This window comes from Chaetodon trifascialis, chromosome 4, assembly GCF_039877785.1.
Source record: "Chaetodon trifascialis isolate fChaTrf1 chromosome 4, fChaTrf1.hap1, whole genome shotgun sequence".
Classification (NCBI taxonomy): Eukaryota; Metazoa; Chordata; class Actinopteri; order Chaetodontiformes; family Chaetodontidae; genus Chaetodon; species Chaetodon trifascialis.
This window is the reverse complement of record NC_092059.1, coordinates 13,321,148-13,342,956: the sequence shown is the minus strand read 5'-3', so window position 1 is coordinate 13,342,956 and position 21,809 is coordinate 13,321,148. Positions and strand designations below refer to the sequence as shown.

At 41.6% G+C, this 21,809-nt stretch overlaps 1 protein-coding gene across 2 annotated transcripts; it reads right to left on the bottom strand.

Annotated features, from left to right (window-relative positions):
• Nucleotides 1-1,038: 1,038 nt before the first annotated feature.
• Nucleotides 1,039-21,718, bottom strand: LOC139329841 (guanine nucleotide-binding protein subunit beta-4). Of its 2 annotated transcripts, XM_070960407.1 has the most exons (11): nucleotides 21,567-21,718; nucleotides 15,998-16,078; nucleotides 10,054-10,284; nucleotides 9,599-9,637; nucleotides 8,555-8,661; nucleotides 5,768-5,831; nucleotides 5,322-5,484; nucleotides 4,828-4,894; nucleotides 4,279-4,480; nucleotides 3,767-3,983; nucleotides 1,039-2,752 (listed from the first exon to the last, which is right to left on the bottom strand). In XM_070960407.1, exons 3-11 carry the CDS (start codon nucleotides 10,108-10,110, stop codon nucleotides 2,646-2,648), a joined length of 1,023 nt encoding a protein of 340 aa, XP_070816508.1. In that variant the 5' UTR covers nucleotides 10,111-10,284; nucleotides 15,998-16,078; nucleotides 21,567-21,718; the 3' UTR covers nucleotides 1,039-2,645. The 2 variants fall into 2 exon arrangements, with proteins under 2 accessions (XP_070816508.1, XP_070816509.1); XM_070960408.1 differs by lacking the exon at nucleotides 21,567-21,718 and having other exon boundaries at nucleotides 7,167-8,661; nucleotides 15,998-16,183.
• Nucleotides 21,719-21,809: the final 91 nt, after the last annotated feature.

Below are 21,809 nucleotides of genomic sequence, written 5' to 3'. Positions count from 1 at the left end.
TTCACAGCTCAGGGTCTGTGGATAACATTGGCACAAATGAGGAAGTAACACTTATCTATATGTTATCCACACACATCAGCAAACCCCAACCCCCCCACCCCCCCCACCCCCACACACACAGCTCAACACTGATATGCCATACATATCACATCCTACACACCTCAAAGTTATTCCCAGGCTAAAAACTATAACTGTTATATTTAACATTCTCTCAAAAAAAGGGATTCATTAATGCAAAGCCAGGAAGAAGCAGCTAAAACATTAAAAAAGAAAAAAGGTGACTAGAATCACGGTATGCCAAAGAGGGGCTTCATCAGCTGATTGAACCTAATAAATACTACAAACTGTACGGAAGTAGTAGAAAGCAGAATTGTATAAAAAGTGATGTAAAAGTTGCTTTAAGAAGCAGTATGGAGCTGCATGTGGTGGCTTTCCTGTAAGCGTGCTTTTTAGTGTTCACTAGTATCAGAATGTGCTTCTATCGGGGAAAGGAAAATTAGAAATCTGTCGTACTGCTCAGCTTGTAAAAGGGGACAGTACGGGGAAAACATTACTGCAGTCGATTCTAGTTTTATCATGAATGGTATCGTAAGGCAGAATGGAGACACAGCAGTGCCACATCTCACAGGAGCACACACCCTCCTTTGTCCGGCCCGTGTGGGTCACATGTTCATATTCAGAGACAGGCACCTGAGACAGCTGATGGGTAGGTCCAACTCACATACATTATGTGTGTTCAGTTTCTTAAAAAATGAAGCCTTTAGAGGAACCAAAAGAAAGGTGTATGATGAGAAAATACTCAAAATCAGAGATACCACTTCTGTGGGTAAGTAAGTCACACGTGCTCGATGCTTTACGTTTGTATTACAGCTTGTGAGTGAGTGCGTTTCTAGCTCTCTACTAAGTGTACATGTCTGTCTACCAAGTGTACTTTCTTCACTAGCAATATTTAACAGTTCATAACATGTTTTTGGTGAAGGGAGAAAAGAAGTGTTAAGTCCTTTAAAAAACCTTTTTCTTTCTTTTTTTTTTGTTTTTACAGGCTTGTGGTGGCACTGGTGTGATTTTGGAGCAGCTGACATGATCTCAGTTCCACGCAGTTCACACCTTACTGACGACGAAAAGGACTCGCTGACCCTTCATTTAGAAAAAAGAAAAGATTAAAAATGACATGGCGAGCTCTGACAGACGCCTTTCTCTCTCTCTCTCGTGTCCTCTCTGATCCTCAGAGTCACTGCTGTCCTTACTGGTCCTTTAACATCCTCACATGACGACTGAGCGCTCCACCGTTTGTCCTCAGCACCGTTACAGGCTCACAGGTAGAAAACGGCTTCTGCTCGATGTGTCTCTCTTGATGGCCCTCTCTCCATCAGTGTTGGTTGTACAGGCAGCTTGGCCTGCACGTCTTGACTTTAAGGAAAAGAGCAGATTCTCTAGGCCACAGGAGACGGGGACATTAACTCTGTTGAGGACCATAATTGGGATATCGATCATATCACACAGATGCTGATTCGCTTGGAATGAATGTGGTCTTCAGATATTCAGCATCCGATGGTTTGAAACCACAATCCATGCTCATAGAGGCTGAGGCAGGGCCTCTGGTAACATGAAGTTTTTTATCTTGGTCTACAGCTAAAGCTGAATCCAGACTGAAAACTGAAAAACACTGCATGTTGTTTTGAAGCTCTCTCTCTCGTCATTACAACAGCAGTGTGACCGTTTGCTTCCAAATGAAACTACAGTGGTGAGGAATGCCAGGGGTCGTGTAGTTAAAGAAAAGAATATCACAGCCATCATTCACATGAATGCAACATTTGTAGACAGAGGATGCATGCGTTATGTCCTCTCCCTGCAACCACACTACACACACGCACAGACAGACGAGGAAAGTGAGTTTAGCTGGGCCCAATCATTGTTTTCTTTACTTGCTGCATCCTCTTTTGCTGCTGGATGAGTGGGCTTCACTTCTTCAGCAAGTACCAGAAATGTTAGAAAATGCACCAAGACTTTTTAGGTGACATGATAAAACGCTGGCACTCACACACAATGAAAGAAGTGTTTCTGGCATTACGCTGTGTAGTAATGTGAATATGTACATTTAAAATAAATCATAAAACCCCCCAAATCATAAAAAAGCAAGGGTGGGAAATTAACTACAAAAATATATACATACACATTATATATGCATATATGCTGCATATATACACACATAATGCTATACATATATACTGTCTTTATATATACATTTACATATTACACACCGATGCTCATCTTGTTTGTTAGTCACGGTAACAGACGCTCTTTATCGCCTTCTAGAGAATTGGTTTGAGGGCAAAATCTTCTATTTTTTTCCTTCAGTTTTTCATTCATCATCTTTTTTTTTTTTTTTGTAGTTTTGATTGGACCACTCTACTGAAAGGTTCTTACTTTTTGTTTCTGTGTAATAGCTGGGTGAAAAAAACGTCACTTTGAAAGGTAGAAAGAGTTGTTTTTTTCTCACAGGTGGGCAGGTCGCCAGCGGACACGAGAGCTGAGGGTGACGCAACGTGCACCCCGCAGGTCCAGCCCAGCGGATGAGTTGGGATATGTGGGGGGGGGGGGGGGGTCGGCGGGCAGTGATTGAGTACAACAGGGACGAGGTTTGTTTAGTTCCAGATCCGGAGGAAACTGTCCCAGGAGCCAGTGGCCACAGCCATGCCGTCCTCTGTCACGCCTAAGCAGCTGACTCTGTTGTCGTGGCCCGCGAGAACACCTGGAGGTCAAAGATCATGAACCAGAGTCAGATATGACTGAAGATCTGCAGGCATAAAATCATTAATTAATACTTATTCGGATATTTGTTCATATTCATGCTACTTATGTTTCATATTACAGCTAAATCCATAAGTCAACTGACTGATGAGTCCATCGACACAAAAATAACTATTTTGATAATCAGTTAGTTGTTACAGACTTTTTTAAAGCACAAACACTAAAAATTCCCAGTTCCTAAAATCTTTTAAATGTCTTACTTATCAACTAATCTGCTGATTATTTTCTAAGTTAATCCGCTGGTCCACAAAACACCAGAAAACAGTAATAAAAATCCTAATTCAGACAATGACTCCCACCCCCTCCAACACACACTCACTGCACTGAGGAGCTCCATCAGTGACAGGATGGTACATCCAAAGTGTGTGAACGAGCGGTATTGCAGGTCTTTCCTTCCTGCAGCCATCAGACTTTACAATAGAAACTGCTCCAAGTAGGCGGTACAATAATCTGCATAACATTCTGTGCAATAACTGAACTGAACAATTTTTCTGGAAACAATCTGTGCAATAACCTGGGCAATAATCTGTGCAATATTCCAGTACATAAAAGCCTGTAATCTGTGCAATATTTTTCTGTAAACTGTGCAATATTTTAGGTTTGTAAATACTATTCCCGGTACACCCTTTTGTATATACTTTGTGTTAACTGCATGCACTTTGTCTTTTAATATTCTATTCTGTTATTGATGCTGCTGTGAAATTCGGAATTTCCCCTCGAGGGACGAATAAAGGAATATTGAATTGAATTGAATTGAATTGAACTGAATTGAATATGCAAGAACAACAGTCTAGAAAAGCAGCAATTTCACATATTTGAGAAGCAGGAACTCAAGAATGTTTGGCATTTTTTCTTGAACCATTCACTGATTATTAAAATTATCCAATCATTCTTTAGATCAAGGCAGTCTCTTCTCCTGTCTCCTAAATGAAAAGAAATACCATGCATCTCTTACCCGCTCGCTCCCCTTTCAGAGTGTCCCAGACGTTGCAGTTAAAGTCGTCGTAGCCGGCCAGGAGCAGTCGGCCACTCTTGGAGAAAGCCACGGAGGTGATGCCGCAGATGATGTTGTCATGGCTGTACATCATCAGCTCCTGGTCGGCACGCAGGTCAAACAGCCTGCAGGTGGCATCGTCTGAGCCTGTGCCAAAGGCGTTCCCATTGGGGAAAAACTGCAGGAGGAAAAGCAGGTTGAATTAAGGAAAGTGAGGTTCAATCATCATAAATGGTAAACCATTCAAATGTCTATATTTGCACATCATGTTCAGAAGAGGGGAAACCAATATGACAGACATACTACTTGTACATTATTTCAACATAAACATGTCTTTAACTTAACACTGCATTCAAATGCAACAGAGATAAAATAAAATTAACCAAAACCAGTGTTATACAGATTTAAATCAAGAATCAATCCTTTACTTTCTCCCTTCCTGCAGTGTGGGTGGCTGAAGTTTCAGTACTCACGCTGACGGCGTTGATGTCGGACACATGGCCAGTAAAGGACTGCCTGCACATGCCGTCACGGATGTCCCACAGCTTGGAGGTGGCGTCACAGGCTCCTGACACAAAGGTCTTGTAGTCTGGGCTTAGAGACAAACTCATGACGTCCCCTGTGTGGCCAGTGAATGTGGTGGCCTGCTGACCCGTCTCTATGTCCCACAGTGCACTGCAAGAAAGGAGGAAGTGGTTAGGATTGAGTAACAAAAGTGACCCCTGAATTATTATGAGGGCAGCGGTGGGAAGTATAGAGCACAGGAAGGTTGTGTGTGTGAGAGGCAAAATGGTTTTACATAAACTGCCACTTTATGGATTACTGTGTCAAGAATTTTCTGATTTATGTGGATTTTTACATTTTTATGGCCAAAATTCACACAAATTGAGGGTGGATATTGGAGAAAAATGCTTCATATTTCGATATTTCGACTCTGTATCATGGACACAAGAATATCAACACAACATTTCTATCCTGTAAAGAGCTCCATTCTTTCAGCTGTGCAGGTGGGAGTCGCTCACCAGGTGGTGTCTCCAGAGCTGGTTAGTATCTGGTTGTCATCCAGGAAACGACAGCAGGACAAGTAACCTGGAGATGAACAGAGGTTCAACATCAGATGAGGTGTGTTTAAGTTTTAACCAGGAGTGATTTCTTTCCCTGCAGCAGGGACACCTGATGAGCAGTCACACTCATTTTGGTTGTGTCCAGGCAGCTGAGCTCACCCTTAATCCATACCAACCAACACTGACCCAACCACACAGTGATCTAGGCAAGTAAAATGAACGCCTTTAGGAGATGCCTGCACCAGGAGACATACTGTATGTAAGCCAGTGAAATATCTGAAATCTAGAACTACAGTAAAGGAAAATGTCTGTCACAGGTATGAGACGAATCAGGATGCTGGAATTGCTGCACTCAGGTCAGGATACGCTAAAAATGTAACTGTCAAAGTCAGTTAGTATATAAATAACATGCAATATTCATTTCATGAGCATTATTCCTTGGCTCTGCCCACCTGTGTGTCCGGGTAGCTCTCTGGTGACGCGCACGTTGCCCTCGCGGGTCTTCAGGCTGTATATAGAGCAGATGTTGTCCAGGCCTCCGCAGGCCACATAGTTCCCAGAAGGGGCGTAGGCGCATGTCATCACCCAGGAAGAGCGCAGCGGGATGGCATGCATCTGAGGACAAAGAGAGTAATTTCCTTCTTAAATACAATAAAGGATGTGGTGTTGAGCTTTAGGGTTAATTGAGGTCAAAGTCTTTGAGGTTAAAGTTAATTTAGAAGCTTCAATCCACAACACAACTCTTTGGATAATGTTGTTTTCAGAGAGTCAGTTCATGAATTACAGCCTGCACACCTCTCCAATCCAAAGACAAAACAGGAGAATCAGTGACAGGGATTTTAATGCAATTGTTTGTATACATATTATACATTCTATCATTGATTATCAATAATCTCACCTTATTTGTTGTGTAGCTGTCCCAAATAATTAGCTTTCCATCTTGTGAGGCACTGACAAGTAACCTGGAAACAAGTTAAGAACAGCAGCATGAGACAAGGCTCATATGTTGAAAAAAACAATAACAAAAAAACATTATCTAAGGTCCATGCATTTGGATCATTAAAAGCAATGAGAGGCAGCCACCTTGCAGACTACTGTGCTATACTGTCTGAATTATTATAAGGTGCTCTGTCAAACAGCATTCAGCGTGAGCTCCCTGCCCCCATTTCCTTCCATCTTCCCTCTTTCTCCCCCTCCTGGTCGAAGTCTCCTCATCCAGGGAAGCCACTTTTAATGTCCCACTCCATCTAATATTCATTACCCCAGTTATGTAAAAGTCCCTGCTGTCTGTTGGGAGGTAGAAGCCTGAGGGGTTGAGAAAGAACTGGAAAGAAGCTGAGGTGGGGCAGCAAAACCACAGTGACAGACAAGAGGATGCAGTAGAAAGGGTCAGTAAAGATTGAGAGTTATAGGAGGTGCAGAAGCAGAGACAGCTGGAACCCCTCCCCTCCCATCCTGACTGGGTGTTTCCATCTCTCCGGGGACAGGAAGTAGTTTGATGGTGCTATGATACAATCAAGAGGAGAGCCATGATGCGAAAATGTCAGTGGCTGTATACAAAATAAGCACACACACGTACACACACGCGCACACACACACTCTCTCTCTTAATCAGGACTGAGCAGCCCGTGCATCATCAGCTGCAGGTAAGACCAGTATTTGTATTGAGTATTTGCGTCAGACACCGTTCAACTCAAACACAGGTTTTAGTGGTGAGAGAAGGCTCAAACTAATTTGCTTCAACAGAACAGAGGAGAGTGATCTATGTTTTCAAAATTTTACCCGAAACACAGAGCTACTTTTTGGCTTCACCAACTCCCAGTTCATTCCCTATGGATAACGATCAGTGCACTGCATGCATACTATACTATTTTTTCTTGGTGCTCAGAATTGCAGCAAACAGTTAAAAAAGCAGTTTATAAGTTTTCATTCAGGGGCGACTCAATGCGTGCATCCACAGTTTTATTCCAATCTGGACACAGAGGAACTTTGCTCACTGATTAATTTTGAATCATCACTTATGAAACTGTCAAAGGTTTTGATCTTACAAACTGCATCTTTAAGGAAATGTTAAATAAGTGGTCTGTCTCTGTGCCCAGTGAATATCATTACTGTGCTCATAGTGAGGGCGTAAAACAGTGCTACCACTTGATGTACAGTAGTAGTGGAGGTGGCAGTAGTGACAGTCAATTATGATGGTATTAGTCATATTAGTAGAATAGTAGTGGTGGTAGTAGTAGTAGTAGTAGTAGTAGTAGTAGTAGTAGTAATGGTACTGTAGTAGTATAGCCCCACACCTGGGACTGCCGTCACTGTCCCAGTGCATTGCATTGGGAGACAGATGGACAGAGAGAAAGATAAAGAGTGACACAGACATATTAAACACAGAGAAAGAAATTTGTTTCATAACAGTTAAACAAGCTGTTGAGACCCACTGCATTTTATGTAACTGTACCAGTTATATTTGCAGTTAGAGTTGTATTTTGGTTGTGATATGCTGCCATAACTGCAGTTATGCTAAATGCTACACAGCCTTGATATTGAGAGTCAAGTTGATGGTATTACTTATCTAAGATTTTATTTTCCAAGACAGAGATTAAGCTAATACCAAACTGGTGATTTTATTGGCAGTCTAGAAGTTCAACAGTCTGCTCAGAAATTAACGCTGACTCAGACGAAATTAACGCTGACTCAGACAACCTTCAAAGTTGGTACAATTCTAAATAAAAATAGAAAAGAAAATGGGCTAAACTGTGGTGATTATTATTCACATCCCTTTGTGCTTGTTAAGATGTTAGAATTTTTGGGGACTCTTGTCCCTTGTGGGCCACTGTAGATAATTCATTTGAACAACAGAGCAGTCTTATTTTGTGCAGTGTTGAATAGAAACAACCAAGCAAGCGACCTAAAGCAGCAGAAAATGACACCACACAGCCGGCGGAAGAAAATATCAAACCTGCACCAAAGTATTGTGTGAAAACAAGTCTAAACAAGTCAGTGGACTGAGGGTGTAAAGCTGCAGGACTCTCTTCTGTAAAGGTACAGACACACTGGATCAAGTGCCAAATCGACAGATCCAATTCATTATTTATGTAGAGCAGGAGATGCGGACACGCAATGCATGATGGATACGACACGGCATCAGGGATCACCACACCTGACTCGTCCCCAGCTTTATATAAATGAGTCCGTCCGGCATAATGCACCAGGCTCACAAGAATTAGACCAAACTAGCAGTGCTGATAAATATGAATCCAGATTCTGTTGCTGCATTGCCTATTTCTCACCTAAAATGTTTTCACGAAGATAATTGAATGTACTGTGTAGTTGTAATAGGAAAGTTTGTGACCTGGCCGCCATGTTGAAAACGGATTAGTCAAAACCAAGCACCAGCCAACGTCACCCTCCAGCCAGAGCTTTCATTGGTTTGGTGCGTTCAGATATGTTGTCGACAGATTCTGTGTTTCTATACCATAAGGCTTCCCAGAGAAGTTAAATGTAATCTTAAAGTACAGATTATCTGTCTGCCACTTAACAGAAATTTTAACACAATGAAAAATTTGAGACAAAAAAAAAAAACAAAACAAAACAAAACACAAAAACCTGAAAAGAGTGGAATAAAAATGTTCATGTCCTATCCTGCTCTTTGCCAATAACTGTCTTGTCTGTGGACTAACTACACTACCTGGAGTCGCTCCCCCAGTGCATTGCATAGATCTTGGCCAGGTGGCCCCTGAGAGTGCGTCGTGTCCGCATCTGTATCCGGCCCACTGAATCCAGACCAGCTGTGATCTGCCAAAACACAGGAAGAGGCATGAGCAGTGACACTTGAGCCCCCCCCCCAACACACACACACACACACACACACACACACACACACACACACACACACACACACACACACACACACACACACACACACACACACTATTTTCACCAAAAACACACACATCACTAAACAGTGGACTCTAGCTGAGGTTGCAAAAACAGGCCAGCATCACTCAACAATGGACAATGACGAGTAGCAGAGCTTACGTTGGTGTATAATGTCTGTGGAATATTTAAGTTTATACATGCTGACAGGCTGACGGCTGGCCAAGTGACATCTCTAATATGTTTTTGAGACTTCTATCTCGATTTGCAGTGAGTGGACTTTTTTTGTTACAGCTGGACTTTTTGCTGTAACTGTATTCACAGGTGAGATCATCTTATTCAAAACTGTGCGCATGGCTACAACTACAACCCTGACTTGAGTGAGGATGCTGCGTAAAACATATGATAAAAACAGAACGCAATCATTTGCAAACATTTTTACCACGTGTTGTGTCAAATTCAGAATAAGCAGATATTTACAAAAATCAATCAAACTGATGAGATAAGACATTGAATATATTCTCTTTGTACTGTTTTCATTTGAGTATATGCCAAAAAGGATTCGCAAATGATCACTTTCTGTATTAACTGCTTTACATAGCATCCCAATTTTTTTGGAATCAGGGTTGTACTCTAGGACTGAACAGATTAGATTATTAATTAATAGCTCAAAGATTAATTCTTTGTATAGATGTATTTACTTGGCTCACAGAAGTGATTTGCCATGTGAAAATCTGCAGATGTTGTTCACATTTTCATGGTTAGAGACATTTAGAGCTGCAAAATTTGTTCAACTGCAGGAAAATACACTTCAAATTGTTTAGACAATATTGTATTTGTGGAGAGGAAGTCTTACCTGTGACAGAGTGGAGTCACTGCAGGCTTTCCTGGCATCCTGCAAAACAACAAAAACCTTAAAAATCACGTTGACCACATTTCAGCTTATTTTGTCACTGCTAAGCTAAATGTAACGTGATTTCTGCACAAGCACACATTTATAATACAAAAAAAAGGCTAAATCAATTCTAAGCTGTGTCTCTCTAAGGTGTCTAAACACGTGGCATACGTTTTTACCAGACACTGAACATCTGGGTGGTCACAGAATCATCAAACAGCAGCGACTGACATTTAGAGATCAATTTCTGCATGAGAATGAAAGCAGCTGATTATTGACTGAGTTATATTTCGAATGCGTCACCGTCTCATCTGAAACTGTCTGAGTCATAGTTTACAGTGAACAGACAGTGGCACACGTGTGAAGTACATACACACACACATCAACATAAACATGCACACAAAATGTTGCCATACCCGGATCTGATTGCGTAGTTGCTCGGCTTCCTGCCGCAACTGTTCCAGCTCGCTCATTGTCCCTCTGTGATGTGTTCAGGCCACACTCTGCTCCAAATACTGACTGGACTGGGAAAACACACGTGCCCGCACGCGCGCACTCACACACACACACACACTCACACACACACGCTCTCACACACACACGCTCTCACACACCCACACACTCACACACGCTTTACCAGCTGACACCTGCAAGACAGAGAGACAGAAATACTATGAGTTCAACAGGCGGATGGAGAGTGAAGGATGGGAACTTCCATCAGACAAACACGGGTATCCTGTATGGGTTCAGACCAAAGGAGGGTGATGCAGAGGGTGGGGCTGGGCGGGGGCCTGGCGGGTGGCCTGGCTCTTCAAACACCCCCAGACTGGTTCAAAAGGCCATCTGAGCCAGGCTCTGACCTTTCCTGACTCAATCAGCCTTTTGTGTTGTTGCATTGCACTGTTTGCTTGGCCCGCCCCAAAGAGCCCCAAATGCGTGTGTGTGTGCGTGCATGTGTGTGCTGTGTTGTGTGCTGTGTACTGTATGCAGATCTGGGTGATTTCAGACAACATGTCCAAATGAGAAAGTGAACATTTGTGCATATACTTGTCCATGTGTCTATACATTATGTGAGCATGTTTCCTGTGTCTGGGTTAAGTGTGTCAGATTAGGCATCCGTTCGTTCATACACACAGATGTTCACATGTGCATGTGTGTGAGTGTGTGTGTCAGTATGCATGTGCAAGTTGCCACTTCCTTTACCTTGGGGAGCCTGAATGTGGGTCAGAAAGCACTTAGACACTCCTCAGAAATGTTTGGTCCACGCCCCACAACCCCCCCCCCCCCCCCCCCCCCCCACACACACACACACATATTCCAGGCTGTTTTACAGTCTGCTGTCCAGAAGTCTAACCCTCTGAGATTAAATTTTCAGTTCCATTTTCTATAATTCAACAATTAGACCGAGTCCAGCCTTTCCTCTCCACAGGAAATCATGTTAATGTGAAGAGGAGGTTGTCTTTATCTTTGTTTTTACAGAGGCTTTAAAACCATTGGGGTCCAGTTACTTACTCACCACAAAACAAAACCCTCAACATTATACAAATACCATATGCATACTGTAACTAAGACAATTTGACATTCATGCTGCTAAGATTGCTTTTTAAGATACAGTAAGTATGTGGAAAGCCACTCTTTTAGACTCTTGGTTCACTTGGCATTATGCCTCTGCTCTACTGACACAGGAGAGGATGCCTTGGACTGTTTATCGTGGACTCTTGTCTCAGCTAAAGAGGTCTTTGACAGTAACGAGGCATCAGGGATAGCAAGCGAAGCAATGCTTTCAGCTGCTCAGGAGTGACGTCACTCTCTCCTCCAGCTGACGCAACCAGCCTGAAGAAAAGCTCTGAGCGTCAGCTCGCCTGTGATGTGGTATTGCTCTATGGCTGACATGGATCCATTATGCCTCTGAAACCTGCCACGTCACACAGAGCGCCTTGCGGACTACCAAAACACCCGACATGACCTTCTACACTCTGTTATATATTTTCAACTGATGTTTTCAGCCTGAGGCTTGTAACGTGAAAGGCAACAGAGCACACAAGAGGGATGAGGTGGAGAATAACGCAGGTATGATGGAAGATGACGCTGAGAAACGTGATGTGTCAGGGTGCTTTCCCATTGGTTCGGATAAAACTGACAGCTCCAATTTAAGGCATATCATGGCAGTGATCCGCAAATGGGACCTAAATATTAGTCATTTAGAAAGGTCACTCATTAAGGCTGTAACAAGTAGCCACATATCAACCGCAGGCAAAAGAAGCTGCCACACAGATGAATGGTCCCTACAAGAGGACTAGATAAAGTTTACCTTTAACAAATTATTGTTGTAAACCTCAGTGAGCAGTCATGAATGTGTGTGTGTCTTTTCTCCTGTTGTGTGTGACTGCAGTCAGTTGGGCCAACGCAGGCCTAGAGCATGGCACAGTATCAGGGGCGACAAAGGCAGAGCTGTGTGCTGGAGCTGCCTTTTGTTTAGTATGTGGCTGCCAGCTACAGTAGATAGTGCTGCTTGGCACCACTGCAGTTGGTGAGACTGGCCATGGTAGGCTATTATTGCTATTGCCCTTCTCATACCAACCAACCACCCATCCAATGTGGTCAGCCTTGAAGGTCCCAGCAGTCAGCAGGAGACCACTGGGTGTGAACTGGGACCGAACAGCTGCCATCTGTGTGTAAACAGTGTAGGTTCGAGACAAAGATGAACAAAAGCAGAAATACCCATAATGCTACGCATACATTTTGCATCACATCCATAAAGCTGTACATACACTGAAATTATGACAGATTTTTTTTAAATGGTATCATAAAAATAATCATATTGAGAAAATGAAAAACGTATTAACACATTTTGAAATCTGATTAATCGATTGAATAACAGAAATTTAATCTACAACTATTTTAATAACTGAATAATCATTTCATTATTTGCTGGTTTTCTTATCCTTCTCTGATCATAAACTGAACATATTTGGGTCGTGGACTAATGGTCTGACAAAACAAGTAATTTGAAGGTTTTACCTTGAGCTCATGCATTTTCTTCCCACGATTGACTTTCTGCCATTTTATAAACCGCACAATTAATTGATTATTCAAGAAAAGAGTCAGAAGATGAATTGATAATGAAAATAATCTTTAGTTGCAGCCCTTTTTTATGAGAAAATAGCATATACATGTTTTTTTATACAAGCATTATTTTCACATCTGGCTCAGCTGTCAACATGTTATTGTCTGCTGTTGCAGATGTCTATGATTAATTCATTCGACACTGGCATGCAAACATTCACTTTTCATTTTATGCTACTCGCAGACGGAGAAAGAGAGACACAGAGAGATCTCCTGAACTTCTCCACAGTAAAGTCACAGTCTCTGGTTTACAATAATGAAGCTTGGTCACAATATATTTGTTACAGGAGACTCAGTGACAGTTCAGCAGGAAATACACAACCACAGGACAATAACTGCTTCAAGAGAACATGTTGAGTACAGAAGGAGATCAAAGTGTTTTGATTCACGTGATGGCGTAATAACACTCATCAGCATATTTTGTATTTAACTTAACCTTGCGTTCCTTCTGGGTCACACACAGTAGAAAGTCAGTCACATTTGCGACAATCGTGAACAAATACGGGTGAACATAGCAGCAGGAGGTGCAGGCGGTGCAGCTGCACCCAAAGCCACAGGAGCCCAACAACATGAAATGATCAGGAAGTTCAGGAATTAACATTATGAACAGCCTGATCTGAACAACTGTGAGCACCAGTGTTTACAGTAGTCTTTATATCTGTTATTAACATAATCACGCTGTAAGAGTTGGGTGCCAGTTTTCTTACTTCCAGTTCAAAAATGAACAGACTTTGAAAAATGAATTCACTTTCTGTACCTATTTAGAGACTACGGGAGGATGCTGAATTTGCTCTTCAAATGATTAGGTTTCAATCTTGTTAAACACCTGACACAAAAAAATAACCTGCACCTCCATCTATGCCTGATCTTGCCCTCACAGTTTCTATCTTACAGCCAATTCCAGCAGCCATGAGTGTCAGTACCAAATGGGCCCCGCTGAAAAAGAGCAGGAAACTTGCCACAGTTTGGTGTGTGAAAGTGAAAACTGGATTCAGCAGGGCAGCTAGACCAGGTGTAAACTTGTTCACATAACCCAGTCACTATTCAAAACATGCAGAGTATGAAGGAAATACCTGGTGAGATTCCAGTAAGGCAAGATTACACATCTCTTTCTTTGAGTCAGCGGATACGCGCTCATTTACTGTTTATGTGCCATAAATTATAACAGGAAATGGAGACAGGCTCGACTTCTGGTCTACAGTTTTGGGTGGCAGTAGCTCTGTCCATCAGGACTTGGCTTCGGGAACCGGAGGGAGGGTGGCTGGTTCAAGTCCAGCTCTGGCCATGTTATGGCATGTGGAGTGGTAGCTGAAGAGGAGCCAGTTCACCTCCATGACAAGGCACCAAACCTGTAACTGCTGTGGTGTGTGTGCATGTCAAGCCTGTGTGTGTAATGAAAATAGTAAAAAAGAGTGTAAAAATTGAATCTCACTGAGCGGGATTGATAGGTGCTAAATTTTAAGTGAATTTAAACTAAATAAGACACTTCTTATAGAAAATGCATGGAAGACAAACCACTTAACTATTAGTCAGGACCATCAAAGAGGTGTTTTGGTTGGTCCCCAGCAAAATTAGACTCTAATTTTTCTGGGAAGTGACAGGAACACAACGAATGAACGTGTGATGGCAATTATGACCTACTTTGACCACAGGTTTCACCCCACCTACACCAGACAGCTACAGAATAACACATGATGCAGTCACGTAATTACTAAGCAAAACTACAAGAACCCAGTTGGTCGGAGTCTGTGTGGACAAGACCGTTTCTTGGAGACATACATAATCCATGAAGTACACCACAATCTTTTTACATGGAAGATCAAGATTTCCTGTTATTGTATAATGAGTCCAGTAATAAAAATAGCTGTGTTCCACTTTTTGGCTCTCAATAGGTGTAAAACAGAAACATCAGTAACTCCTTTAGTTAGTTATCAGTGACAATTCTTCATTGTGACACAATACAAATGAAAGTCCATAAATCATTATATTGATATACTGAATATTTTAGCAGCCCAGCCCTATGAGCCTGACACAAGCAGCATTATTGTGAGGACTATTTATTACCTTTAATGTTCCAGAGTAATGCAAAATGTTTCCAGTGTTGTTTTTAACCAGGCTGCAGGGCTGCAACTATTATTTTCATTATTGATTCACCTGTTGCTGATGAACAACAAATAATAATGTAATACGGCTGTCACATGTTCACACAACCCAAAGTGACAACTTCAAACTGCTTGTTTTAATCACAAATGTACATATATTCAATTTCTAATGATATAAAACTGAGAAAAGTAACAAATCCTTACAAATGCCAGGCTGGGACCAGACAGTTCTGGCCTTTTTTAAGGTTTGGCTTTAAAAGTTGAATTAGTGTTAAGTGATGAATCTATTCTAAATGTTGTCTGCTTGCCCATTATACCCATTTTATATAGATTTAACGTTATATTTGTTCACAAAATCTCTACACTAACCATCTTTACATGCCACCAACAGCGATACATCTAAAATCTGTAAGTAAGCACTAACCATATATTAAAACATAAACGATTAACTTTAATAAACGCTAACTTAATATCGTCCGTCAGTAGCAACGCACTGTACTGACTTGTATACTGACTGTCAACAGCAGCCAAGACAGGAAATCATCAGCTAATGTTACATCATGCGGAGTCGCCAGATGACATAAACATTATTGATGCTACTTCACATTATTAGTGTTATCTGTATCAGTTGGTCTGAGTTGAGACGCGTTTCTGACACGAGCCACAAACTGCAAGACTCGCGCGCCCCATCACGCTACCAGTTGCCGCGCGGACGAAGGCGGACTGGCACGTATATCTCATAGACAAGAAAAAAGCTATGCAGGGTGACGTGCAAACACAAATGACAAAACTGAAATGGGAACAGACGAATATGCGCTTTCTGGTTAAAGGTTTTGCCCCCATAGTTCCGCCTGAGAAGCAGTTGACAGTCCGTAAAAAGGCCGCGTTTGGACAGCAGAGGTTTAAACAGTGGAGGGATAGGCTTTAGAGGAAAAACAGCACTCAGGCAAACGGTAGCCTGAGAACAGTTATGTGAAGAGCTCAACTGCTGCTCACAGCACCGACAATGTTTCAAGCTCACGCATATTTTTCCTTCTCACCCTTAGTGCGAAATAAAATACAACCGCCGTGAGCAAACCGGGGAATAGCCTTAAAGCCACCAAAATATGAAGACAAGACAGCACGTCCTTACCTGAAACGGGCTTTTTGGCTCTGTTCGTCCTTCCAGTCCGAGTCACACCGATGCGTTTTCACACGACAATCATGGTCCCAGCTGTGAGAGAAATCGTAAAGCCGGACGTGTTAATTTTAAGACAATTTAATCGGTTTGAAGCGACATAAGCGGGCGCAACTCCTTTCGGATTACACTAAAATTTTCACCAAGCAAGCTAATCACCACACCCATGAAAGTGGGAACATGGCAACAGCCTACGCCGAGGGGTGCGCGGTGCTGAGTAGATTGATATTTTTATAATCTAACTATCATAATAGGCTCTAAAATATCAGACCTTAATCAAAACAGTAATTATATTTAAGTCAATGCTCCAAAGCATTATTTAAAAACATTTTCTTTGATCTTGGGAAAATGTCTGAAATAGGTTGTGTAACCTACGAGGTAAGTGGTACCGTCTGTCAGCCCCCTCAACAAAACGGAACCGAGTGGGATACAGGAAACAAATATTAGAGCCATAAAGCCTGTAGTAGTAGTAGTGGTGGTTGTTGTAGTAGTAGTAGTAGTAGTGATTCAAATAAACTTCATCTCAGGTTTGCAAAGCCAGTTTTTGGTCAAACACTCTGTGATTTACTCGCATACTAATACAATGAATAAGCCTGGAGAGTCTGAGTGTACATTATTCATATTAAAGCTGGAGGTGAGGAAAGTACAGTATTTTTAAATTTGCTCTATGAATTTCATCTGTTACCATTTGTAACTTTACCTTGTAACCTATGATAATTGCTGTAAAGTTAAGTTTTCTTTCTCTGGTTATTTTGTATATGAAAACAACTCAGAAGTACAAAATATTTCAAACTATACATTTTTTCTGCTTCCAGCATCTCAGATGTGATGATTTTCCTGATTAATCAATAAAACAATATATAGTAATTGTGAGTGAGAGCCCTACATGCTTATAAAAAGAAAGAAAAAAATAGCCAATAAATCCCTTAATAGATCAACAGATATTTGATCAGCCACTAGCATCGCAATGATTTAATTTTGTCATTTTGTATACACAAATTCACTGGTTCCAGGTTCTCAGATGTAATTATTTTGAATTTTTATAATTTTTTTTCTTTTTTTTTGTCTTCTCTGATAGTAAACTGCATGTCTTTGGGTTTTCAGACAGAATCAAACATTTGAAGATGTGACCATGGGCTCTGGGAACTTGTGATGGGCATTTTCACTATTTTCTGACATTTCGTAGAACGCTGATTATTCCGTAATGCAGTCACCAAATTAATAAATAACTGAATTAATTATTTGTTGCAGGCATGATATGCTTATAATAAATAATCCTATTGTACCAAGTGATATGAAAACAATGGAGTTTACAACTGATTTTTTTCCTGTCACTACACTATTGAATCCTAGAATACAGACCAGAGAGGAGTAATCTATTTCTCAACCCCCAAAAAAGCACCCAAAATAAGAATTTACAGCTGTATAAGGTTCGAACTGTGCCAGGACACAGCTGTGCCAAGTCTCACCCCGGCACACCACAGCTGGCCTGCAGTGGGCTCATTGAAAAGGATCTCTCTCCATTAGGACAGGATGAATTTTTAATGGGGCCAATGAAAGGGAGCAGTGGGATAGGCTTTTCCATATCTCTGCATGAGCCACAATCAATGGAGGGAGGATGAAAGTTGCCAAGCCCTTGGTTTCCTTTCGGAGTGGCATGGGGTCAGATTAAGTCTAATTGAATTCACACACACAGCAGTAGTTTAGGTGTGTCAGACCAATTTCCCCCTAAACACATGATGAGGATTAGGATTAGCGTGATTGCAGAAACATATGCTGTGCCTGATTTGTCACAAGTGCAGCCTGAAAATAGGCTAAAATATAACACATTAATACATACAGGAATGTACAGTACGTGTTCTTCATATGTTTCTGGACTTTTGTTCTAAAAATGAATAGTAGTTTATTGATTCCTCTATACTATCATATAATTGACTGCATCTGGCTGAATATCCTCTACAATACAGGGAAGTTGGATGAGACAAATCGTAACCACAGATCTGCCCGTACATATGAGACCAATAGTCCTCACATTCTCACAATAATCATGATGTCTGAATGGTTTTATTGTTAAATGCACAGTGTGACAGTATGAGCGTTGATACACTTGTAGGTTTTTGCCATAACTTGCATTATGACTTATTCTTCAGTCATCTCGGGCCTTCTGTCGTATCATGTCTGAAGTTGCTCAACAAATGTGTTCATGATTGCTCAAAGCTAAATATAAGTCGCGCAACTGCAATGCAACTAAAATTCATCTCTAGCTATAAACAGTCAATTCATTACTGCAATATCTGTTAGCCTTTCTGAACCAGAAGTCGATTTACAGGGCTACACACCGTAAGAAAGAGGCACCTCTTCCACTTTCTGCCCCTAGTGAGCAAAAAGATTGACTTCATTAGCCAGCTGAGAATAAGAGTCAAGGTGTCCAAAAGCACATCCTTGGCCAATCAGATCTCTTGGCCTATTGCTTGGCAACCAAAAGGAGAGGAAGGGAGCAAATTGACACTGTAAAAATAGCACATCAATAGCCTGGTGTCTGGGAAAAAAAGACACACATGTTGGTGCAGCTATAAATAGCCTCTTGGAGCCTGGAACGGGTATTGTGTACAGTATGTCACAGCTGTATTGTTTTCTACGCATGAGATTTTTTTGCATGGATGCAAATTCAGCAAGGGTTGTGCACAAGTAACGCAGCTCAAGTACAGTAACATTCAGGCCACTGAAGGAAATAATTTGAATGTAAGGGTGGTTTCATGGCTTGGGAGGAATAACAAGAAGTTACCATATCTATTTATGACTGTGTCAAAAAAAAAAAAAAGGCTCAACTAACAACAGGCTGTTATTTGTAGGCAGCAGTTTTTTCGTCCTACGGTTTGTTATCTGATGTTTTGCATAGATGCAAAATTAAAATGGCCTCTGCGCAAAAATAAATATGAATGTACCATAACAATCGATAATGTGCATGGACAAGTTTGCATGCAAGAGTGGATTTAGGGCTTTATTGGATCACATGAATAACTATGATGATATTTGATCTTCATATATACAAATATGTGTAAAATCTCATAATAACATCCACATATTGTCCAGAGGCATCACAATGAGCTGCGTGGTGTATCTAGTCACTTCATAGCATCTCATCACTACACTTGCACATTGTTAAAATGGGCTGTACACATGTGCCTTCTGTGGAACTGAAGAGTAGAACACAGCATGGCCAAAAATAGATCTATTACGTCCAATTCAGTTTCACAGGACCGCTCAAAAATGAGCCCAATACGTGGGTGATCAAATCAAGTGGAGATAACGGGATGTCAATCTGAAGCAGCTTCTCAAAGCCTATTCTTATCTACATGTTGCCATTTTTTTTGCCCACATGTGGCAAGGTGCCCCGACGACCTCCGTGTATTACTTCCACTGTATCAAAGGCAATTAAAAGGTGTAGCAACAGTAGACCCTTAAGAGGCTTTATCGGGGCCGTCTTATCCACCAGACATCTCCCGGGGAGGTTGGCCGTTGCCAGGGTAACCCTCACAAATGGCAACTGACGTCAAGAAGGTAGGAGAAATACCAGGGAGAGCCAGAGCTGCTATGCATAATGGATTATTGAAAAAAGGGCTCTCTTGAAGAGTGCAAAGTGACTTAAAATATGCGTGCCTCACTGGGCTCACCACCACTTCTCTCTCTCTCTCTGTGATGAGGAAAATAGATGTTGACAATTTCAGTTTTACTTGCTGACTGACACAGCTTGAGCTTGACTGGCTCAATTTAAATTATCCATCTTGAGTCAAACACTGCTGATGAACCATCTCTTCAAAGGACACATTATGGTCCATTACCCCAGATTGGATCATTATAATGCCATGGCTGGAGTATGTGAGCTGCTGTGTGTAGATGTGAAAGCGAAACCTCCCTTTACTGTACTTAAATCAGAATGCATGGCTACCTGCACTGCATCTGTCACGTCAGCTATCACCATCCCCGGCAGATCTTTTGTTGGTCACGCAACAAGGATCCGCAGCGACATTCACGCATAGGTTCTCAGAAGTGATCACTTCAGATCATGCGTAAGTAAAGAGCGTAACTACCAGCAATTTATTCTGTCCCCGCGTCAGGTCCTTGTCTAATCTCAGTGCTGCTGTTGGCCCATTAGAGACTGTCACAGAGGCAGCTTGGTGAAGAGCCCTCGTCGTTTCTGTGATAATGCCTCTTGTGTTCGAGTCACACTATTGACTGCCGGGACACCGATTGCAGGTTTGCTGATGGCAAAGGCCAACTACCGTTACTATCTAAATGAATACAGCAGGACTGAAGCATGCACATGCAATGGAGGATTGACATGGTGTCCATTTTGGGGTGGAGGAGGAACGTATGGATTTATGACTATTATCACAGCAAGTCTTTAATATTAATATGCATATTTTGTGATTAAAAACCTCAAATTTCTGTTTATATCACTTAAAGAATTGATTAAATTGATTTTATTTATGGTCTTCAGCTGACACACGCAACATCTGCACAAAAAAACACATATAGTAGAACAATTATTAGCAACAGATGATCAGTGTTAACATCAAATAATTGCTGACATACATGTTAATAATAAATATAATCATGCATGTGTATATAGAGGATAGCATATCTAAAAGGTGAATAACATCCAAAAGGACGATTCTGTGACAGAAATACACTGTTCTAAAAGTGCAACATCATATATGCTTCCTGTCAAACATCTGTATTATAAGTTAAGTCCAAATAAAAGCACCTGTTACATGTGTACAATGAAGACGGACGAGTCAGTGAACAGCAGAACAAGAAGCCTGAAGCTAGCTTTTGTTTCAGGGAGAAGCTGCAGAGGAAATGTGCAAAGAGAAGAAGTGAGAATGTTTCAGTCCAGGGGAATCCCAGACACTTCTGTAAATCAGGGGTGCAACCAGCAACACCAAGCATGAACGAGCATGCTCTGGGTTTCCGAAGAAGTGAATCACACATGTTGCATACGGGGCGAGAAAAATTAAAGGAAGTGAGGAACAACCCTGATGTGCTAATGCCACCCTTTTCAAATGGCTCCCGTTACAGCTGCAACACTATGATACCAAAGGATGATTCATTTATTACCACAAGCCCTCGGTTCTTTTGACTTGACATTTTGGTGCACCACAGGTTCAGTACAGAAGATAAGACGCAGGTATGACCTCGGATAGTTGAAACACAAACTTGATGAGGTTTGATGAGCTTTCCTCTGGTAGTTCTGCAGTGAGCTGTTGGTTCTGGCTCCACACCCGTTTCTGTCTTAATTCAAATTAAACTTCTAGAGCAGATTTCAGATGTTCTTTTAATGCTTTGTTAAAATAACATCATCCCAAATATCCAGTTTCAGCTTTACCCTGGCAGTGACTGTACTGATTTTGCAGTGACAGTCAAGTCACAGATGAATGAATCCAGAGGAAGCACCAGACAATGTGCACACTGACGCACTGCAAAAACTCTAAATTCAGGACAATAAGTAAAGCTTTTCTACCTTTTTCCAGTGCAGACGAGAAGCAGAGGAAGAGGGCGTTTCCTGCATACGTCCTAAATGGCATGGATTGTGAGTCGCACGGAGCGCTGTTGTTTCAATTCTTCCTCTCAGCTGTGAGTGTAGATGCTGCTGGGAGGAGCAGTAAATGGAGAGTGAGGGAGAGCTGCTGAGTGGGAGGGGGAGCATATGGGGGGCATGGAGAATGGGAGATGGAGTAGTATTTCTATTAAAGAGACAGAGTTT